Consider the following 17,313-nt stretch of genomic DNA (forward strand, 5'->3'; position numbering starts at 1 on the left):
CTCAAAAGAGAAAACATGGTCTTCAGAAATTGGCATTGCCTCTAACATCCCTCGATAGTGAGCCTCAAACATACATGTTCAGGGAAATGCGCTCCGTCCTCGGCATCCCCCAGTCCGTGGACATTCTCGAACACATCGACAAGCTCCCCCCTCACCAGCAGCCGCCCGCCCACGAGGCCATCCGCGCCATCGAGCGCAAGGCCATGGCCTCGCAAACGCCCCAACCCGGTCTCCAAGACCTCATGTCCTACCTCGAGGCCTACCAGGTGCCCAAGGCCATCTGCACCCGCAACTTCGACATCCCCGTCCAGCACCTCATCTCAAAGTTCCTGCCCGCCTCCCAGTTCTATCCCGTCATCACCCGCGACTTTCGCCCTCCTAAGCCCCATCCGGCAGGTATCATGCACATCGCCCAGAGCTGGGGATTGGTCGACGGCTCCGGCGCCGTCGACACCAGCGGCGTGATCATGGTGGGCGATTCCCTCGATGATCTGACCGCGGGGAGGCTGGCCGGCGCTGCCACCGTGCTGCTGCTCAACGACGTGAACAAGGAGCTGGCCACCCATGAGCATACCGACTTGGTAATCCACAAGCTGGACGACTTAATCCGGGTCCTGGAAAATGGATTTCAGGGGAGAGTGATAGAACCAGGGCGTTTACCATTGTGATTTTCGCATATATCCAAACGTTAGATTTTAGGCGCTTCTCAGCATTAAACACAATACACACGTGCTCAAGTCCACCAACACTACATTGGACACAGGCGTATATATTAAATATACTCTTTTGTATACCGGGGGGGAAATGGCAGATACAAAATTTCAAATTAATGCTCAATTTGCAAAAGCCACTTTCTTTTCTCTTCTCTTTCATCTCATCTGTTATTTTCTCAGCTTAGGCAGCCGGGTTGCTAGATCCAAACGCCCTGCGTTTGCTACATAGCTAGGTATACATCACACTAGAACATAACACACGATCCAAGCGGTTTCATTGCGTTCAAGTGTACCAAAAAAAACAAAAAGAGTTTTTTCTTTTTCATGTGCAACTTATAGCTGGTTTCACAGCTCATTTCCGAATATCGTTCCAGAGATTTTCTTCTTTCGCTATCAATTTTGTTTGGCGCCTCTAATTAGAACAGACGTGAGGAGAAAGCACATGTCCATCAAAAAAAGAAATTGCGCCGAGGTGATGCTAAGGCAGAGAGAGAGAGAGAGAGAGTTGACGAGAGGATGTACGATACGAGTTAGGTCAGAGGGGTCAATAGTATGGTGGCGGCGGATCCTATACGCCGTATGAAGGGTTCGGGGGCAGCCCGTAGGTTTTGACCTGCCTCCGGCCCTGACCTCGTGCCTCGTCTGACGCCGATTTTTGCTGTCCTCCTTGCGCAAAAGCACTTGTTGGTGGTGCTGGTCGGACTGGGAGGTTGAAGGTGTTGGGGGAAGAGTGATGGGAACCATCTGAATAGCCGGAAGACGAGTTTGTGGGGATCCGTTGCCCGAGGCCCGGATGAGCGGGCCGGCTCGCGCCAACGCCATTTCGCGATGGTGATCGATTTTGCGTAGGCAGCTGATCTCGTGGTGACAGGATGCCAGCTCCAGCAATGGGGATGTCTCCGAATTGGGGTGTATCGAGCGGCAGCTCCTCAGTTCGCGACTGCGGCGATGAGTCGCTTGATCGAAGCAGTTCGTGGGTGCCGCTGGGCGAAAGCTGGGGAACCAGATGAGACTTGCGGTTGTCCCTCTCCATGAGGCTAAAAGCCCACTCCTTAAGGTCTACCGGTGTTCTCTTGGCAGCTTGCACAAAAGGATCACGCTCCTAGAAATATTGTCTCAGTCACCATTCGACAAGCTGAGGGTCAAGGGGGAGGATATCAACTTACGAATAATTCTTGTGGGGTAGGCCGCTTCTCCGGCTCTTTAAACAGGCACTTCTGTACCATGTCCTCCAGGATGCTGGGGAAAGCGTCGCTCTTGGGAAGCTTCGGGGCCGGCTCGTTGACAATCTGCTGCAGCAGATCCAAAATTCCAGCGGGGCCCGAGTCATCTTCGTCAATGTGCTCGCTTGCAAAGGGGAATTTGCCAATGGCAAGCTCCATAATGGTCAAGCCAAAACTCCAGACATCCGACTTGACTGTGTACTTCTCGCCTTGAATACGCTCAGGGGCCATGTACGTGGACGTGCCGACAAAGGTATCGGCAATGGAGTTGACCAGCTCTCCGGACACTCCAAAGTCGCATAGTTTGATGGAACCACGAGAGTTGATGAGGATATTTGACGGCTTAATGTCTCGGTGCATGATATGGTGCTTGATGTAGAGGTAGGTCAGACCGCCCAGAGTGGCCTCTGCAATCTTGCCCAAAACATCCACGCGGATTGGGCCAAAGACTCTCGAAACTCTGTCGAGCGCACTGTTCGGGTATCAGAGTTAGCCGCATTCAACACAGCTGATTCAATCTCGCATCCCGGATATACGTGATGAAACTTACCCAACATCCATATACTCCATACACATAATGACATCGTTGTTGTGATTCAGAAAGGCACCATAAAATGTAACAATGTAGTCGGAGTGGCATCCGTGCATAATTTGAAGCTCTCGAACAATTCGCCTTCGCATCTCTTTCTTGGCTTCGACGTGTATAATCTAGGTACCCAGCATTAGCTCAGAGGCTCCATCAGGGACACCAGGGGTTGGGCAGGAGGGGACAGTACCTTGCGAGCCATGACGGTCCCCGTCGTCAAATGTCTGACTTTGCTAACAGTACCGCCATTGCCAGATCCCAGTTCTTTTATGACTTCAAGCTCCTCTGGTCTCAGGTCGAGCTTGTACTCGATGCCAATTTCCAGCTGCTCCTCCTTGCCGGCTTCGTCTTTGTTAACCTCTGAAGGCCGTCTGCCATTTTCGGCCGGTGGCGGAGGTCGTGGCGCTGCCGGCGTCAGGGCAAGTCCCTTGACGTTCTTGCGCTTCATCGTGCGCGGTGCGAAAGCGTCAGCCATGTTGGGCAAAAGTCTGATGATGTTGAATGGGAGAAGAAGTGGTGAATTGGTGATGCTAGGCACACCAAGGCGCGGGGCGAGGCGTTATGTCGATTAGGGGCTCAAGTCCAAATCACTTGGGCAAGGCTCGCCAGAGTCAGGGCAAAAGACAAGCTAAGCCTCACTAGCCCAGCAGACAGTGCTCTTGGAGGAAGGCTGCGGGCGAAAGTCCAAAGCCTCGGCGTGTAGGGGAGAGGAGTGATGTGTCGTCGCTGCTCGGAATAGCGCAGATTCTTCGTCAAGTCGCTGGCGGTCGGTGTCGAACAGGTTCAGGCTGTGCTGGCCCTGCGCAGATGAATATACTCGTACACAGCCACGGAGAGATGAAGAGAAGCAAGCGAGTATCACGTCGAAAATGCCTCTGGTGGTCGTTTCGCTTCTCCGCAGAATAGAGGACACCCCTCGAAGTCGGGAGCCGTGGGGGATATTTACGGGCGGTTCTCCGTCCTCCGTGCACGAAATAGTCGAGGCTACAGTACGGGCTGGACGTTAATTAGTGGTCCAGTGCCTTGTAGCGCTGCAGCGGTCCAGTGTGGGGTCCTGCAGAGATAACGTGATCCTGGTCGGTTTGGGGTTCTGGAGCGATTGAAAGCTATTGACAGCACGGTACAAAGGCTCAGGGCAGTCAGAACAAAGAAAGGGCCGTGGATCAACTGAATGGACTCTGGTGGAAGCTTTAAATATCTCCGGACGGGCTGCAAAGGGATTCCCAGCAATGCACCAACGCCAGGACATGAGATGAAATCCCGCGTCAGGAGAATTTCTCCAATCATGCTGTCCCGAAGTTCTATTTTTATAGCCAGCAGCCACCCAAGAGAATCGTGGATGAATGCACGTTGCCTGTTTGGGCGACCCCAAGAGCCACCACCAGCCCCTAAGTCGCTGGCCTTGTTTAGGCGCCCAAGCCTGGCTCCCCCTATCATAGCTTTGGAGGCGCACTGATCATATCAGCACAACTCCGTGCTCCGTGCTTGTTGTACCTGATTCACCATCACCAAAATCAATGCTCACATGAGTCGCGGGTACAGGTAGTAGCCGGGCTCATCAGCGGGGGCCCGGGCCATTCCCGCGCATCTTAGCGAAGAGCCGGCACGTTTGGACATGTTTTGAAAGATGGGGATGCCTCATGTATACGAAGCACAGAAGGGATGAAACCCGGCTAACATGTTAAACGCTCCTGGGCGCGCTTGACCCTCACCAATCATGCATACAGGTGCCCAGATCTGGCATTGACCCCTAAAGGCGCATACATGTAGTACGAGTGTTTAGTAGTTTGACTGTAGAGGCTGCAATGGAACACACGCATGGCATTGATCGGACTAGCGCGTCTGGCTGCGGGACGATTCAGGTGAAAGAGCCTGCCAACTCCTTTCTCAAGGGCCATTCAAACGAGTCCCTTTGATGCCAGTCCAGGCGCACCTTTGCCGTCTCATCTTCCATGAGCGTTGCCTTGTTTGGACGTCGACCCATTGTTCCCCATGACGTAGTGTTACGAAAGGTTGTTTCAGTGCATCTACATGTGTCCCTGGGATGAAGTGGCCTGCCTATTGCGATGTTTCCCCATAGCGACGACTCACCGGCGCAGCTTTACCTTTTTCTGGATTTTGTCTATCATCTAGGGAGGGAGTAGGCTAAATGTCATTGGCCATCGTTGTAAGCTTGACTGGTTATGATACAACAACATCCGATTTCAGCAGTCAAGTTTTCCTTCCAGGGTATCATGGACATCTACAGTAAAGCTCTTGTTCACTTGGCATTGCAACAAAGAGGCTCTTGGCGGTTTAATCGATAGTAGATGTGGCCAGTTCATATGGCGACATCTCAATCTCCTGACCTGATATAATCCAGCTCGCCATTTCTACTGGCCGACGACTGAACCAATACGAATCACCTCGCAGCACTGCTTCACCAAGCTCTCAAGCTCCCTCTCTTTCGATACCATTAGCTGGCTGTCGATGTGGGGTCCTCAATCCGTCTTCTAATTTAAGTCTCCGGACTGCCACAGCCTGCGGGGCTAGCTTTCGCCATGCTCGTCGATACACGCTGGTATGAGGCCTGCGACTCCACACGCTGGTTGTACTGTAGCAATCCAGAGCTGAGGCCCGATCTTGAAACTAGAGCCAGCTGCAGTATTTGCCGTTTGCCGAATATTTGGAGGTGGGGGAGCGTATCGTGTGTGTCGACTGGGCTGCATACTAGCACGTCAAATTGCTGCTAGCCATCTTCAAGAGTAGATAATTCTCCTTATTCCCGGCCGTGTTGAAACTATTCACACATAGTCTCTGCTCAAGTATGGGATGTGTGATAATGGCATGGAAGGGAGATGGTGGAAAGTAAAATGAACAGAGTTGCTTAGCCACTTTTGCAGAAAAATTTTCATTGTACATGTATTGCCCATTTACTGGAAGACTTTAGGTGCACAAAGGTACTAACTTTTCTCTCATTTTCAGCTACTTGAGAAATCAAACCCTATTGTGGTCAATTGTGTGAATTGCTCGATAGGCTTCGGAGGATTTGATGGCGGAGCATGCAGCGCGAGGAAGTTACATAAGCATTCTCGAAAGCGGATAAATATAGTTCCGCTCACCCCCTGCCACACGCGACACGAGGCTGAAGGTGGTCGCCGAGACTGCTCAAAAATTCATGTAGGCTTGTCAGGAGAGAAGTTCAGCTGGCCTCATCGAGCTCTTTGACAGTTTTCGCCGGGATCGAGGCCTTCTGCCAGTCTTCATCGTAAATCTATCCGGCCATCAGCTGAATTGCGTTATCCGCGCCCAATTCGGACGCGAGTCCTTCGACCAACCTTGTGACATCCTCCCAACGCGATAGCGCCAGGCACCGACAAGATGAGCTCCGCCATGCGCGACCTGATTTCGGGAGAGGCCGAGTTGGATGACGAGGAAGATGACGAATCTTTTGACGAAGATACTGGCGCGGAGCGTCGAAGGAAGCCGGCCGCCCGTGTCGACGACTCCAGCGAAGAAGAAGAAGACGATGACGACGAAGAGGAGGCTCGCAAGGTAACACTGAAGCGCTGTTGACTGCTGACACGATCACCCACTAACGCGACTGCTTGCCCTAGATCCGCGAGGGCTTCATTGTCGATGAGGACGAAGAGGAAGAAGAACCCGAGTCCGACGTCGACAGCCGGCCGATAAAGAGAAAGCGAGAGCATCGGAATCGCGAAGAGGAAGAAGCACTCGACGAGGAAGATTTGGAACTCATTGGCGAGCAGTTTGGGGAGCAGCCAAAGCCCCAGGCACCAGTTAGTCTCTTACTGCTCGCCTGACCGTTTTTCTTTGTTAACACCTCATGTTTAGTCAAAGTTCAAACGCCTCAAACGTGGCCACCGAGACGAGGACGATTCAGCCCACGAAAAGCGAGGCTTGGAAGAGATCTTCGCAGACGATGACGAGGACGCCGCCGAGCAACGTAGCTACGGTAGACCTGGCTTCCGTTCCCAAGTCGACGAGTTCGACGACTTCATCGAGGAAGACTACCCCGAAGATGAGGATGAGCGCATACGCCAACAGGAAGACGCCGAAGTCGCCCGCCCTAGGGATCGCGGTGTCGGTGGCGTCGTCGATACCACAGGCCTGGACAAGGATGCGCTGGATGATATGGAGGCCATCTTTGGCAACGGCGAAGACTACGACTGGGCACTCCAGATGGAAGAAGAGGAGGAGGACCGAGAGAGAGAGGAGCAGGGCATCGAGCTCAAGGACGTCTTTGAGCCTTCACAGCTCAAGGAAAAATTGCTCACCGACGAGGATAACGAAATTCGATTTACAGACGAGCCCGAACGCTTCCAACTCGACCGCAAATCGTTCAAGAACCTGCAGCTCACTCCCGATCAGTTCAAGGAGGAGGCCCGGTGGATTACCAACCAGCTATGGCCGAAGAAGGGTTTGGCTCAGGAACTCCAAGCCCCTTTTGGCAAGGCAGTTGGTAAAGTACTCGAGTTCTTCATCGTCGACGAGGTCGAGGTTCCATTTGTGTTTCAGCACCGAAAGGATTACCTCCTTCACTCCAAGAAAATTCGCAAGTCCACAAGGGATGATCCCGACGGCCCTGATTATACGATTCAGTCAGACAAGCTGCTGAACCAGGATGATCTGTGGAGAATTCTCGAGCTGGATATCAAATTCCGCTCATTCGTGGAAAAGAGGAATTCGCTTGAAAAGTCGTTTGACAATCTCAAATCCATGGATGTCCAAGACGGCATGGTCGAGGAGATGATTCCCGAGGCCACCACCATGGAAGAGATTCAGGACCTACAGGATTATTTGCAATTCCAGTACGCCAACAAACTGAAGGACCTCGCGACTCTATCCGGTAGCGTATCGCAAACGAAACGCCCCGGTTCAAAATCTTCACTGTTTGACCGTGTTCGCAATGGAAAAGCCTACTACTTTGTCAAAGCCTATGGCATAACTGCCGACCAGCTAGCGAAGAATGCCCTTCGTCAAGGTAGAAAAGTCGCTCCGGATGACCACGAGCAGTATCCGATGGATCTGGCAGACAGCCTGCTTGATGAAAGCTTCAACACCGGTGACCAAGTCATTAACGCTGCTCGTCAAATGTATGCTGAAGAACTGTTTGCCAGTCCCCGGATGCGCAAGTACTTGAGAGCTTCCTTTTACCAGGCAGCTGAAATTAGCTGTCGTCGAACTGACAAGGGCCTGCGAAAGATTGACGACACCCACCCGTACTACGAAATCAAGTACATCCAAAACCAGGCCATTGCGGATCTGGTACACCAACCTGAAGTGTTCCTTAAGATGATGCGCGCTGAGGAAGAGGGCCTCGTGGAGATTAAGCTCGAGATGCCTCCGCGATACGATTTCCGGAGGCAACTCTATCAAGAGTTCGAGTCAGAGAACTTCAGTGATCGAGCGGAGCAGTGGCGGGAGGAACGCAAAAAGGTGTTGGATCTTGCCTATCCTAAGCTGGAAAAGATTGTGGCCAAGAACATCAAGGAAGTCATTCGGACTTTCTGTCAGGACGAAGTTCTCAAGATGTGTCGACAAGAGTTCTACCGCAAGCTTGATCAAGCTCCCTACAAGCCCAAGGGGATGATCTTGGGTACAACACCACGAGTGCTCGTTCTGTCCAACGGAGGTGGCGACCCTACTCGCGACCCTGTGTGCTGGGCTTGGGTGGAGGAAGAAGGCAGGGTGCTCGAACAAGGCAAGTTTGGCAACCTCGGCAGAGACGAGACTCAGCGGGAGAACTTTGTCGAGCTTGTGCGGCGGCGGCGGCCTGATGTCATTGGTGTCAGCGGCTGGTCATCGGATACGCAAAAGCTGGTACGCGACTTGGAGGGCCTTGTGAGCGAAAAGAGCCTCATGGGAGCAGAGTTCGAGGACCCCGAGACGAACGACTACCGAACCGAGCTGCTTGAGGTCATCGTCGTCGAGGATGAAGTCGCACGCCTTTACAAAGACAGCCCCCGTGCCATGGCTGAACACCCCTCTCTCAACCCCATCACAAGATACTGCATCGCCTTGGCGCGGTATTTGCAGAACCCTATGAAGGAATACGCTGCGCTTGGCAAAGATGTATCGTCTCTTTCATTCCATCCATGCCAAAGCTTGCTGCCTCCGGATAAGCTGATGAAATATCTGGAATCCGCCATGGTTGATACTGTCAACATGGTCGGAGTCAACATCAACGATGCCATGACGGACACTTACACGGCCAACCTTTTACCTTTCGTCGCAGGATTGGGACCGCGAAAGGCTACCAGCGTAATCAAGACCATCAACGCAAACGGAGGCGTAGTCAACACAAGAGACGAGCTTGTCGGCGACCCAGACAGCGGAAAGCTACCGGTTGTTGGACCCCGTGTCTGGAACAACTGTGCCAGTTTTCTGTATATCGAGTACGACGCAACGAACCCCTCATCGGATCCTCTCGACAACACTCGTGTTCACCCTGAAGACTACGAATTGGGCCGCAAGATGGCGGCAGATGCGCTTGAATTGGACGAAGAGGATGTCAAAGCGGAGACGGACGAGAACGGACCTGGTGCCATTGTGCGAAAGCTCTTCAAACAGGACGAACAAGAGAGGGTCAACGAGCTGGTGCTTGATGAATACGCCGACCAGCTGCAGAGGAATTTCAGCCAACGCAAGCGAGCTACTCTCGAGGCCATCAGTGCCGAGCTGCAAGCGCCCTACGAAGAGTTGCGCAGGAGCTTTGCGCTCCTCACGCCGTCTGACATCTTCACCATGTTTACGGGTGAAACCAAGTTTACCCTCTGCGAGGGCATGATTGTTCCAGTCAACGTGCGCATGGTCAGAGACGACTTTGCCATTGTGAAGCTGGACTGCGGCATCGAAGGCAGGATAGAAGGCCACGAAGTATCGAACCGGGCTTCTGTCAAGGACGTCCTCAGCTCAGGGCAAACGGTGCAAGCCAAGATCCTTGAAATGAACTACAAGGATTTCATGGCCAAGCTTTCCATGCGGGAAGAGTCTCTGCGCATCCCCTACAAGGCCCCCATCAACTTTGGCCGCGACGGTTGGGACTATGCCCTTGAGGCCGCTGACAAGGAGGAGCTTCGTGAGAAAGACAAGACTACGGGCAGGACGCAGCGTGTGGTCAAGCATCCCAACTTCAAACCCTACAACTCAATTCAGGCGGAAGAGTACCTTGGATCTCAGCCTCCCGGCGAGGTCATTATTCGACCCTCTTCAAAGGGTAATGACCACCTGGCTATTACCTGGAAGGTCGCCGATGGCGTTTACCAACACATTGACGTCCTGGAAATGCAAAAGGACACGGAGTTTTCGGTTGGCAAGCTCCTCCGGATAGGTGGCAAATACACCTACAGCGATCTTGACGAACTGATCGTGGATCATGTTAAGGCCATGGCCAGAAAGGTCGAAGAGATGATGAGAAACGACAAGTACCAAAACAGGTCACGCAACGAGACTGGTAAGTCACATTTACCCTACTTGTCACCCGAATCCCTAGATGAACACGATTCTAACATGAAGCAGAGAAATGGCTCATCACTTATGTGGATGCCAACCCCAACCGATCTGCATATGCATTTTGCATCGACACCAAGCATCCAGGATACTTTTGGCTATGCTTCAAGGCGAGCAAGACGGCACGCGTCATCGGCCTTCCGGTGCGAACCATTCCGCAAGGATTTGAGCTCAGGGGATATCAGTATCCCGACATGCGTGCCCTGTGTAACGGTTTCAAGCTGCGGTTCCAGAATGAGTTTTCCAAGATGGGGGCGCGCTAAGAAGAGAGAATAATGATTGACCTAGACGTGGCCTGGAGGCGGACATGGAAAAAGCGAAAATCTAGGGTTACAGATTTAATGACTTCGTGTGTGTTGATTATTTAGTATCATTGTGTAGAAAGTCGGGATTCAACTGGCTCGAGAGGAAACTCGATAGCAGTCCTTGGGAGCGAAAAAAAAAACTTTTTTCTCCTCCTCATTGTTCATTATTTTTCAGAGAAAGACAGATTGGGGTTAAGGGAGACGGCATGGATGAGAAGCAATATTCATGGAACAAATAAAAGACTAGAATAATAGGTTACTTGTTTTTTGAGGGGGAGAAAGGCTAGTTGAGTTGACGTCGTTTCAACTGACTAGGAACAAACAAAGCCTGCTCTTGAATCGATGCAGCTAGATTGGTACAGTAAATACAGATTACGTTCAGATGGATTTAAGGGCTATTCGTGATGATTTGATTCCCATGTGTTTGACCAACGATGAACGGCCGCCGTCATGCTCGGTGGTTTGCTGATATAGAGAGGGCTCATTAATAATGAACAGCTTAATGGAAGCAAAAATGAAGAAGAAACCAGGAGACTGCTTACTTATTAACCACCACCAGTAAAGAAGTATTCTGTCTGCCTTATGGTTGTTCAGGATATTCAGGAGGATGTGAGGGCAAAAAAAGAATTGAGCGACACCTGCAGGATTCGAACCTGCGCGTGCGAACACAATGCCTATGATACCTGACAGATAGCAGGGCATCGCCTTAACCACTCGGCCAAAGTGTCTTATCATCTGTTATCGAGTTAGGCTGGCAATTGTCATTATATACCTAGTCACGTTTGCACCGCCGCAGTAGCGTCGTGATGCCATCCGCTTTTGCTGTTGCATTAGCTTGATCATATGGATTTTGAACAGACCAGGTATAGACCAATCAGAAGACACTTTGGCCGAGTGGTTAAGGCGATGCCCTGCTATCTATCAGGTATCATAGGCATTGTGTTCGCACGCGCAGGTTCGAATCCTGCAGGTGTCGTTTCTTTTTTTGCGTCTGCTGCGGTGGTGGTTCCTTTTTATTGCTCACGTATTTTATTTACATCAGTAGCAAGAGACCATTTCATGGGCGGTTCATTCTTCTTCGCGGCAGAGTGATGTTCTGTTTCCTGGCAACTGAAAGTTATATGCTACGTATGAACTGCATCGCTTGTGCGTCTAACCAACACGCAAAGAGTATCGGGCTGTGAAGACAAATCAACAATGACAAAATGAGATGCTTCTCCTCCATCTTTGTGTAACAGAGAGAAGGAAATCTTGAGAGAATGTGTGCTCCGCGCCAGATGGGATACGTCAAGTGAGAAGAAGCCTTGCCACATATCTTGCATGGCAGCAATAGACAGAGCTCGATGGAAAAAAGTACGGTCCAAGAGCAGTGCAGGTAATGAATGGCCTTCCTCCTGCATCCCTCAAACCGAGCATCGTCAGCAAGTGTTTAGGCCGAGCTCGTCACATGGGTGATTTCGATTTCATCCTTTGCAAATGTCAGTAACAAAGACACTCCGCCGTAGACCGAAAACTCCTTTCTTACCTCGAGATCTCCAGGCTGAATCAATCCCACCACTGCGGTGCTCTGCAGCCTCTGGTGGTCTCTGACATACTTGCGATACTCAGGGGCCCCCGGCTTCACCACGTTGTCGGCCGCAATCACCGCGCCCTGCTGCAAGAGCCCCAGTTCCTCGCAGACCTTGAAATCAGAGACGTACAGGTCCTCGACATGGTCCAAGAACAAAAAGTCAATCTTGTTCAGGTCGCCCTTTTCATGCAGCTTCCGCAGCGACTGTTCCGCCGGGCCGGTGACGACCTTGACGATGTCGGAGAGCCCTGCAAGCATAACCAGCTCTCTGGCAATGGCTGAGAATTCGCTGCTCATCTCGAGACTCAGCACGCGGGGCTGCTGCTGCTCCAGCTTGCTGTTGCGGCGCATGGTGTCTGCGAAGAGAATGGCCGAGTATCCCAGATAGCCGCCCAGTTCGACGAGAGTCTGGGGGTTTTCTTTGGCGACCAGGTCGGACATGATCTTGGCCTTGTGGCCGCCGATGCTGATGAGGAAGTCATGCTTGGCCGAGTATTCGTCCATGACGGAGAGAAGCTTGGCGGGATTTCCCCTCATGTCCTGCAAATGGGGGTGAGAGAGGATGAAGGCGAGCAGTCGCTCTTCGCGGCCATCGTGAGACTAGAATAAAGGGGAAGCTTAGCGACGGTTCTGATGATGCCTTTTTTGCGCAGAGTTTTCTTTCAATGTCAACAGTGTTGTTGGAATAGTAATTACCTCGACGCCGGTCTCGATCGGCCCCCTCAATGAGGGATATTTCTCAAGCAGCGCAACGATTTCTGGTGGGTGGTCCATTTTGGAAGGGGGCTCGTAGTTTTGCCACGCGATGGAGGGGGGAAGAATGTATGACGATGGTATAAGCTCACAGCTTATGGAGAAAAGCTCAAAGGCAGATTGTGGTTATTTTGGCCCTTGGTTCTTCCGCCGAATTCACCACGTTAGCTTCAGTGCGACATAATACAAAGGAAAAAGAAAAGGGGAGTTTTAAGTTGATCCGAGAAGCTGTGCGTGTTATTTATAAGAGTTGACGAAGGATTCGAGGTCCCCGCCGTGTGCATGTGCTAGTACCCTTTGAAGAAGCTCCCGATTAACAGCTGGAACTGCGATTCACGGGGTTAAATGACTAAAAAAGCGAGGGTTGTCATGGTGAATTGTAATAAATGGCTAAACGCTGAATATTGTTTTTGTATTACATTGCGTGGGTTGTAAGAGGTATTCGCTGGCTTGGTAGAACAGCCTCCATCATGGATGCGTGTTAGGGAGCGCCGTATTCGCACTTGACTACCCCTGAATCTGAATCTCAATCTGCCAGGCCAGGAGTCAAGGAGTTGAAATTCTGCGCAAGAGGTGAATTGCGCTTCTGCGGCCAATTTCCTCCTTGTGTGACTCTTGCCGATAAGAAAGCCCGCGATCAGATCGGGTCTGTGGAATGCCGGAATCGAAATGGACAAACATTGTGATTCGGGTATCACGTAGGACCAATCTGTGATTGTGATGGCCGAGGGTGTCTTTTTTTTCTTCCTCTGTTGGCTGCCTCGGTACGAGCAGCACGCTTTGATGTAGATGCCAGAGGAAGTAGGGCCTGGCATGTGTACGTGTGGCAAATGGGATTATCAAGAACTTCCCGACACTCAACGATTTCTTGTTGGAAAGGATTCACATGCCAGTAAAAGCTTGTACAAAATTATCCACACAGAGGTTTTAAACAGGGTGTTTACATGCGGGAGATGGCGGGTGGTCTATTGAAAAATACTGGCTCATGTTGCCCTCCCCGTCTCTATTCTCGCCACGAAATTCCGCACTTGGACCTACATTTCGGACAACAGGAGGTAGCAAATAAATCTCTGTAAACATGGCGAGAAAAAGCTTTTACGCAAATAATTGCTTCTCGGCATTGTTAGAGGTGGCTACTCTACAGCGTTAAATAAGTGAACTAGGCTGTTGAAAGATCCCCTTCCGCGACTGGCGAGTATAATGGGTTAAGAGGGCATCACCAAGCATACTATCGGATTTTTTCACCAATTCCTAGACAAATCTTGCCGTCTCTGGCCTGATGACGCAGCATTTCGCCAGTCATCATGACCAGTTAGCCTCTATCTATATATGCTTTGCGTCAAAGTATCTCAGCTTCTTAACTGGGTTGCCGGTCAGTCGTGCTCAAAGTAACATGCAAGAGCTTGACCCCTACAAATCCTATGCGAGAATGTTGAAGAGAGTGTCTGAACCATTTACATCATATATCCAGATAAACAAGGCTTATCTGTATGACATTTAATATCTACACAACATGAGTCATTCCCAGTGTAAAACAGCTCTGATCGCTGTACAAAATACTTGACACACATCATTACCTACTTTCCATTACCCCTTGCATGCTATCCAAGACAATGTGTTCAAAACAACGCAATACTGGTGGATGCCCAACTGAATTCAAGACACGTACCGGCCGAGTTGTGTCTCACATCACGTCAACGACGGCAGCCTGGCCGAGACATTGGACCCTTAATTCCCGGCATCAGCTGAAGACGTCATGTGCCTTGTGGACGCCGTTAACCGCGCAGATTCGAGCTCGTTTCTCCATGCAAGTATCCGTAATTGCATCGGAGCTGTCAATATATTGCAAATGGATTCGGATGACTCCGAGAACTCGCATCGCCACCTGCCCATCGACTTGCCCGCATTGCCTCCCTGCAGCGAGAGCGGACAACAGCTATCCATACCAAACCGGTCTGTTCAAACAAACGTGGCCTTTTCTCCAAATCATGGCCGAGAATGACTCCTAAAGCGAGAGACCGGTGGAGTCTTGAATTAGCCCACGTTTAGCTGTTTTGCGTTGCTTTTGCTCGCCCGGACACGGAAGCACTCGGCTGCGACTTTGCCACGGCGTCTCCACAGCCGGGGCTCCGTGCAGAGAGGCGAAACGCTACAGTAGGTACTTGGGAAGAGGCTGAATGATGAAACTAAAGATACCGCCGAGGCACCGACAGGGAGTGAGTTTATCTCGGCCGGTTTCAGCGGGAAATTTTCAATTGGAAGCGACTGTTTGTTTGCTTGTTTGCTTATAGTTGAGATGACGCAAAATGCTCCCAAGTTGACTCGTACTACTAGTACTCGCACTTTGTAGCTTGTACTCCGTTGAACGGAGCAGACGATGGCGCCTGCACTACTACAGGTAGGTTAGTACTACCTAGTAAGGTAAGACAGAGCCAGCACGGAGCATTTACGGCCTCTGCATGTACACCGTACCCCGCCGGGCTGCGGCTGGCTCACCGGGCTGACCGTACCCAGTACCTGCGACGAGTACCGAAGCACAAGTCCACTTTCCACCTTGCCAACGTCACTAAAGTCTGGGGAAACGGGGCTCCAGGGGTCCAGAACAAGGCAGCAGGTGCCGCAAGCGGGCGGGTTGCGTGACTGCAGCAAAGCGTCAGGCCAATTGGAAAGTCAATTGATCAAGGGAGGCAAGCAATTGGGAGAGAGAAATTGAAGCAAAAGCGATGGATTGGGATTGGGGAGACACAAAAGGAAGAGCTGCACTGCACTGCACTGTGCAATCCCAATGCCAATGCGACGCAACTCGCTGGAACCAATTCAATTTGCAGCGGGCAGGGAGGCCCAAAAGGAGGCGAAGGGTGCATGCAGCGCTTGTTGCGTCAGGTCACGCGATATATGGTCCAATGCTATTGAGCCACTCGTCGTTCTGGGCAAGAACGCACGCGGCAGAAAAAGCAGGAAAGCACGCACGGAGCACTCGTACACACGAGTAACGCGGTCGCGGCCAGGTAGAGTCACCCGTTGGCTCGCCGCTTGCGTGGGTTGATTTCGGTGGGCTCCGCGGCCGATCGGTACATGCTCAGTACCTGACCTGACGCCATTGAACTGCCCACGCTCACCCCCTCCCTCCCTCAGCGATTGCTTCATCAATTCAGGTTCCTTCTCTTACCCAAGTCAATTGAGCAATCCCGCCCAATTCACCCTCGTCGAGCCTCGTCATTGGTCCATCTTCCTTCTCCTCGTTCTGTTGGCGCCACCCCCGAGACGTCTCGCGTGACACCTTGTGATAGCAATGCTGCATCCATTCACCTTGACATACAAAAGCCCAAACTGCCCAGCTTCCTCAAATCTCTCTCTTCCTTGTTCATCTCATCTCATCTAATCCTCAATCTCTCCATCTCTCTCTCTCTCACATATAACAAGCACAACAACCAACAACCAACATACTCTCCAATCCCAATTCATCAACCCTCAACTTCTCCATCCACCGCCTCCCATAAACGGCACCAAAAGAACCATCTGCCACCCATTTCCGGCACAACGCCTCCTCACCATTACTCCAACTTTGTCTCCCTCTACCATCTCTCTCCGGCCAATTCGTCGCCATTGATCCCCCCCGCTCTGCCTCCGTCTTACCCCTTCTGCGCCTAGCTCTCATTTTGTCGCCTCTCGCCATCCATCCATCAAAAGTAAGTTTCCAGCTGCAGTTACGCACCCCCGCATCCGTATCACGTCTCCCTGTCCTATTGCTGTTACGCTGCGACGTTTCTCCTTTTGCACCATCCCGCTCGCCCCCCTCTCACACCACATAGCATCTACAATTACATCTACATACGCATCAGAGGCCAACTGTCTGGGCCTCTTTCCATCAAATCCTGATTAACCATACACACATCACCCAAACAGTCAGCCTAGAGCCTATTCCCAATGATACCCATCTTGCCAAGATCAACATGCTAACCTGGTCGTCTTGTCACAGTGACTCGTTCTCACAAGTACAACGACCGTGACCACAAGGGCATTGCCGATGGCAGTGTCTCCCCAACAGAAAACCTGCCTCGCTTCTTTGCAAAGAGCGGCTACGTTGATGTCGACCCCAAGAAGATCAAGAAGGACGGTTGTGGTAAAGGCAACTGGTATGTCATTACACTGTTTGATCCTGTTCCACCGCATGATTCACTCTGCTAACAACGGACTCCATCACAGGGGAAGTGCCGGCGGAGAAGTCGTGGATGAGGGTTTCCGCTTCACCAATGCTCGCCGCCGCTCCAACAGCTTTTCCCACCAACATCTCTCGGACTTCAAGACCAAGTTCGAGGTGAATGAGGCTGACCCTCTCTTCGAGGAGCATCTCCACGGACCTCTTGACGAGGAGAACGGCGATGACCTCTCCAAGACGGACTCGGCCGAGAGTGTCCACTCCGTCTAAGACGAGACAAGTCGTCTCGCATGCCCCAGAGAGCGCTGCTATTAGTCGTGCCTATCCTGGATTTGTCTGGATGCCCGCCCACATTACATCATGATTCATATTTACTATAGCTTTTTTTTATTCTTCTCTTTTTTTTAATCGGGAAGGAATGATACAGTGGGATATGACAGCCACGGAACCGGACATGACGGCACTCATCTGAGGCCAAACTCATGATACATA

At 51.5% G+C, this 17,313-nt stretch overlaps 5 protein-coding genes across 5 annotated transcripts; 3 read left to right on the forward strand and 2 right to left on the reverse strand.

Annotated features, from left to right (window-relative positions):
• Positions 1-74: 74 nt before the first annotated feature.
• Triagg1_6189 (uncharacterized protein) lies at positions 75-668 on the forward strand (the record flags this gene model as incomplete). Its single annotated transcript, XM_062900786.1, has 1 exon — positions 75-668. The coding sequence occupies one exon, from the start codon at positions 75-77 to the stop codon at positions 666-668; it is 594 nt and encodes a 197-aa protein (XP_062754735.1).
• Positions 669-1,281: 613 nt separating this feature from the next.
• On the reverse strand, positions 1,282-2,997 carry Triagg1_6190 (uncharacterized protein; the record flags this gene model as incomplete). Its single annotated transcript, XM_062900787.1, has 4 exons — positions 1,282-1,815; positions 1,880-2,408; positions 2,487-2,644; positions 2,713-2,997. 4 exons carry the CDS (start codon positions 2,995-2,997, stop codon positions 1,282-1,284), a joined length of 1,506 nt encoding a protein of 501 aa, XP_062754736.1.
• Positions 2,998-5,882: 2,885 nt separating this feature from the next.
• Positions 5,883-10,297, forward strand: Triagg1_6191 (transcriptional regulator family: Helix-turn-helix; the record flags this gene model as incomplete). Its single annotated transcript, XM_062900788.1, has 4 exons — positions 5,883-6,056; positions 6,119-6,301; positions 6,357-9,978; positions 10,044-10,297. 4 exons carry the CDS (start codon positions 5,883-5,885, stop codon positions 10,295-10,297), a joined length of 4,233 nt encoding a protein of 1,410 aa, XP_062754737.1.
• A 1,471-nt stretch (positions 10,298-11,768) lies between these two features.
• On the reverse strand, positions 11,769-12,683 carry Triagg1_6192 (uncharacterized protein; the record flags this gene model as incomplete). Its single annotated transcript, XM_062900789.1, has 3 exons — positions 11,769-11,807; positions 11,865-12,509; positions 12,606-12,683. The coding sequence occupies 3 exons, from the start codon at positions 12,681-12,683 to the stop codon at positions 11,769-11,771; spliced, it is 762 nt and encodes a 253-aa protein (XP_062754738.1).
• Positions 12,684-15,453: 2,770 nt separating this feature from the next.
• Triagg1_6193 (uncharacterized protein) lies at positions 15,454-17,091 on the forward strand (the record flags this gene model as incomplete). Its single annotated transcript, XM_062900790.1, has 3 exons — positions 15,454-15,520; positions 16,642-16,798; positions 16,869-17,091. 3 exons carry the CDS (start codon positions 15,454-15,456, stop codon positions 17,089-17,091), a joined length of 447 nt encoding a protein of 148 aa, XP_062754739.1.
• Between the last annotated feature and the right edge of the window lie 222 nt (positions 17,092-17,313).

This window comes from Trichoderma aggressivum (assembly GCF_033847375.1).
Source record: "Trichoderma aggressivum f. europaeum strain CBS 100526 chromosome Unknown scaffold_024, whole genome shotgun sequence".
NCBI classification, from domain to species: Eukaryota; Fungi; Ascomycota; class Sordariomycetes; order Hypocreales; family Hypocreaceae; genus Trichoderma; species Trichoderma aggressivum.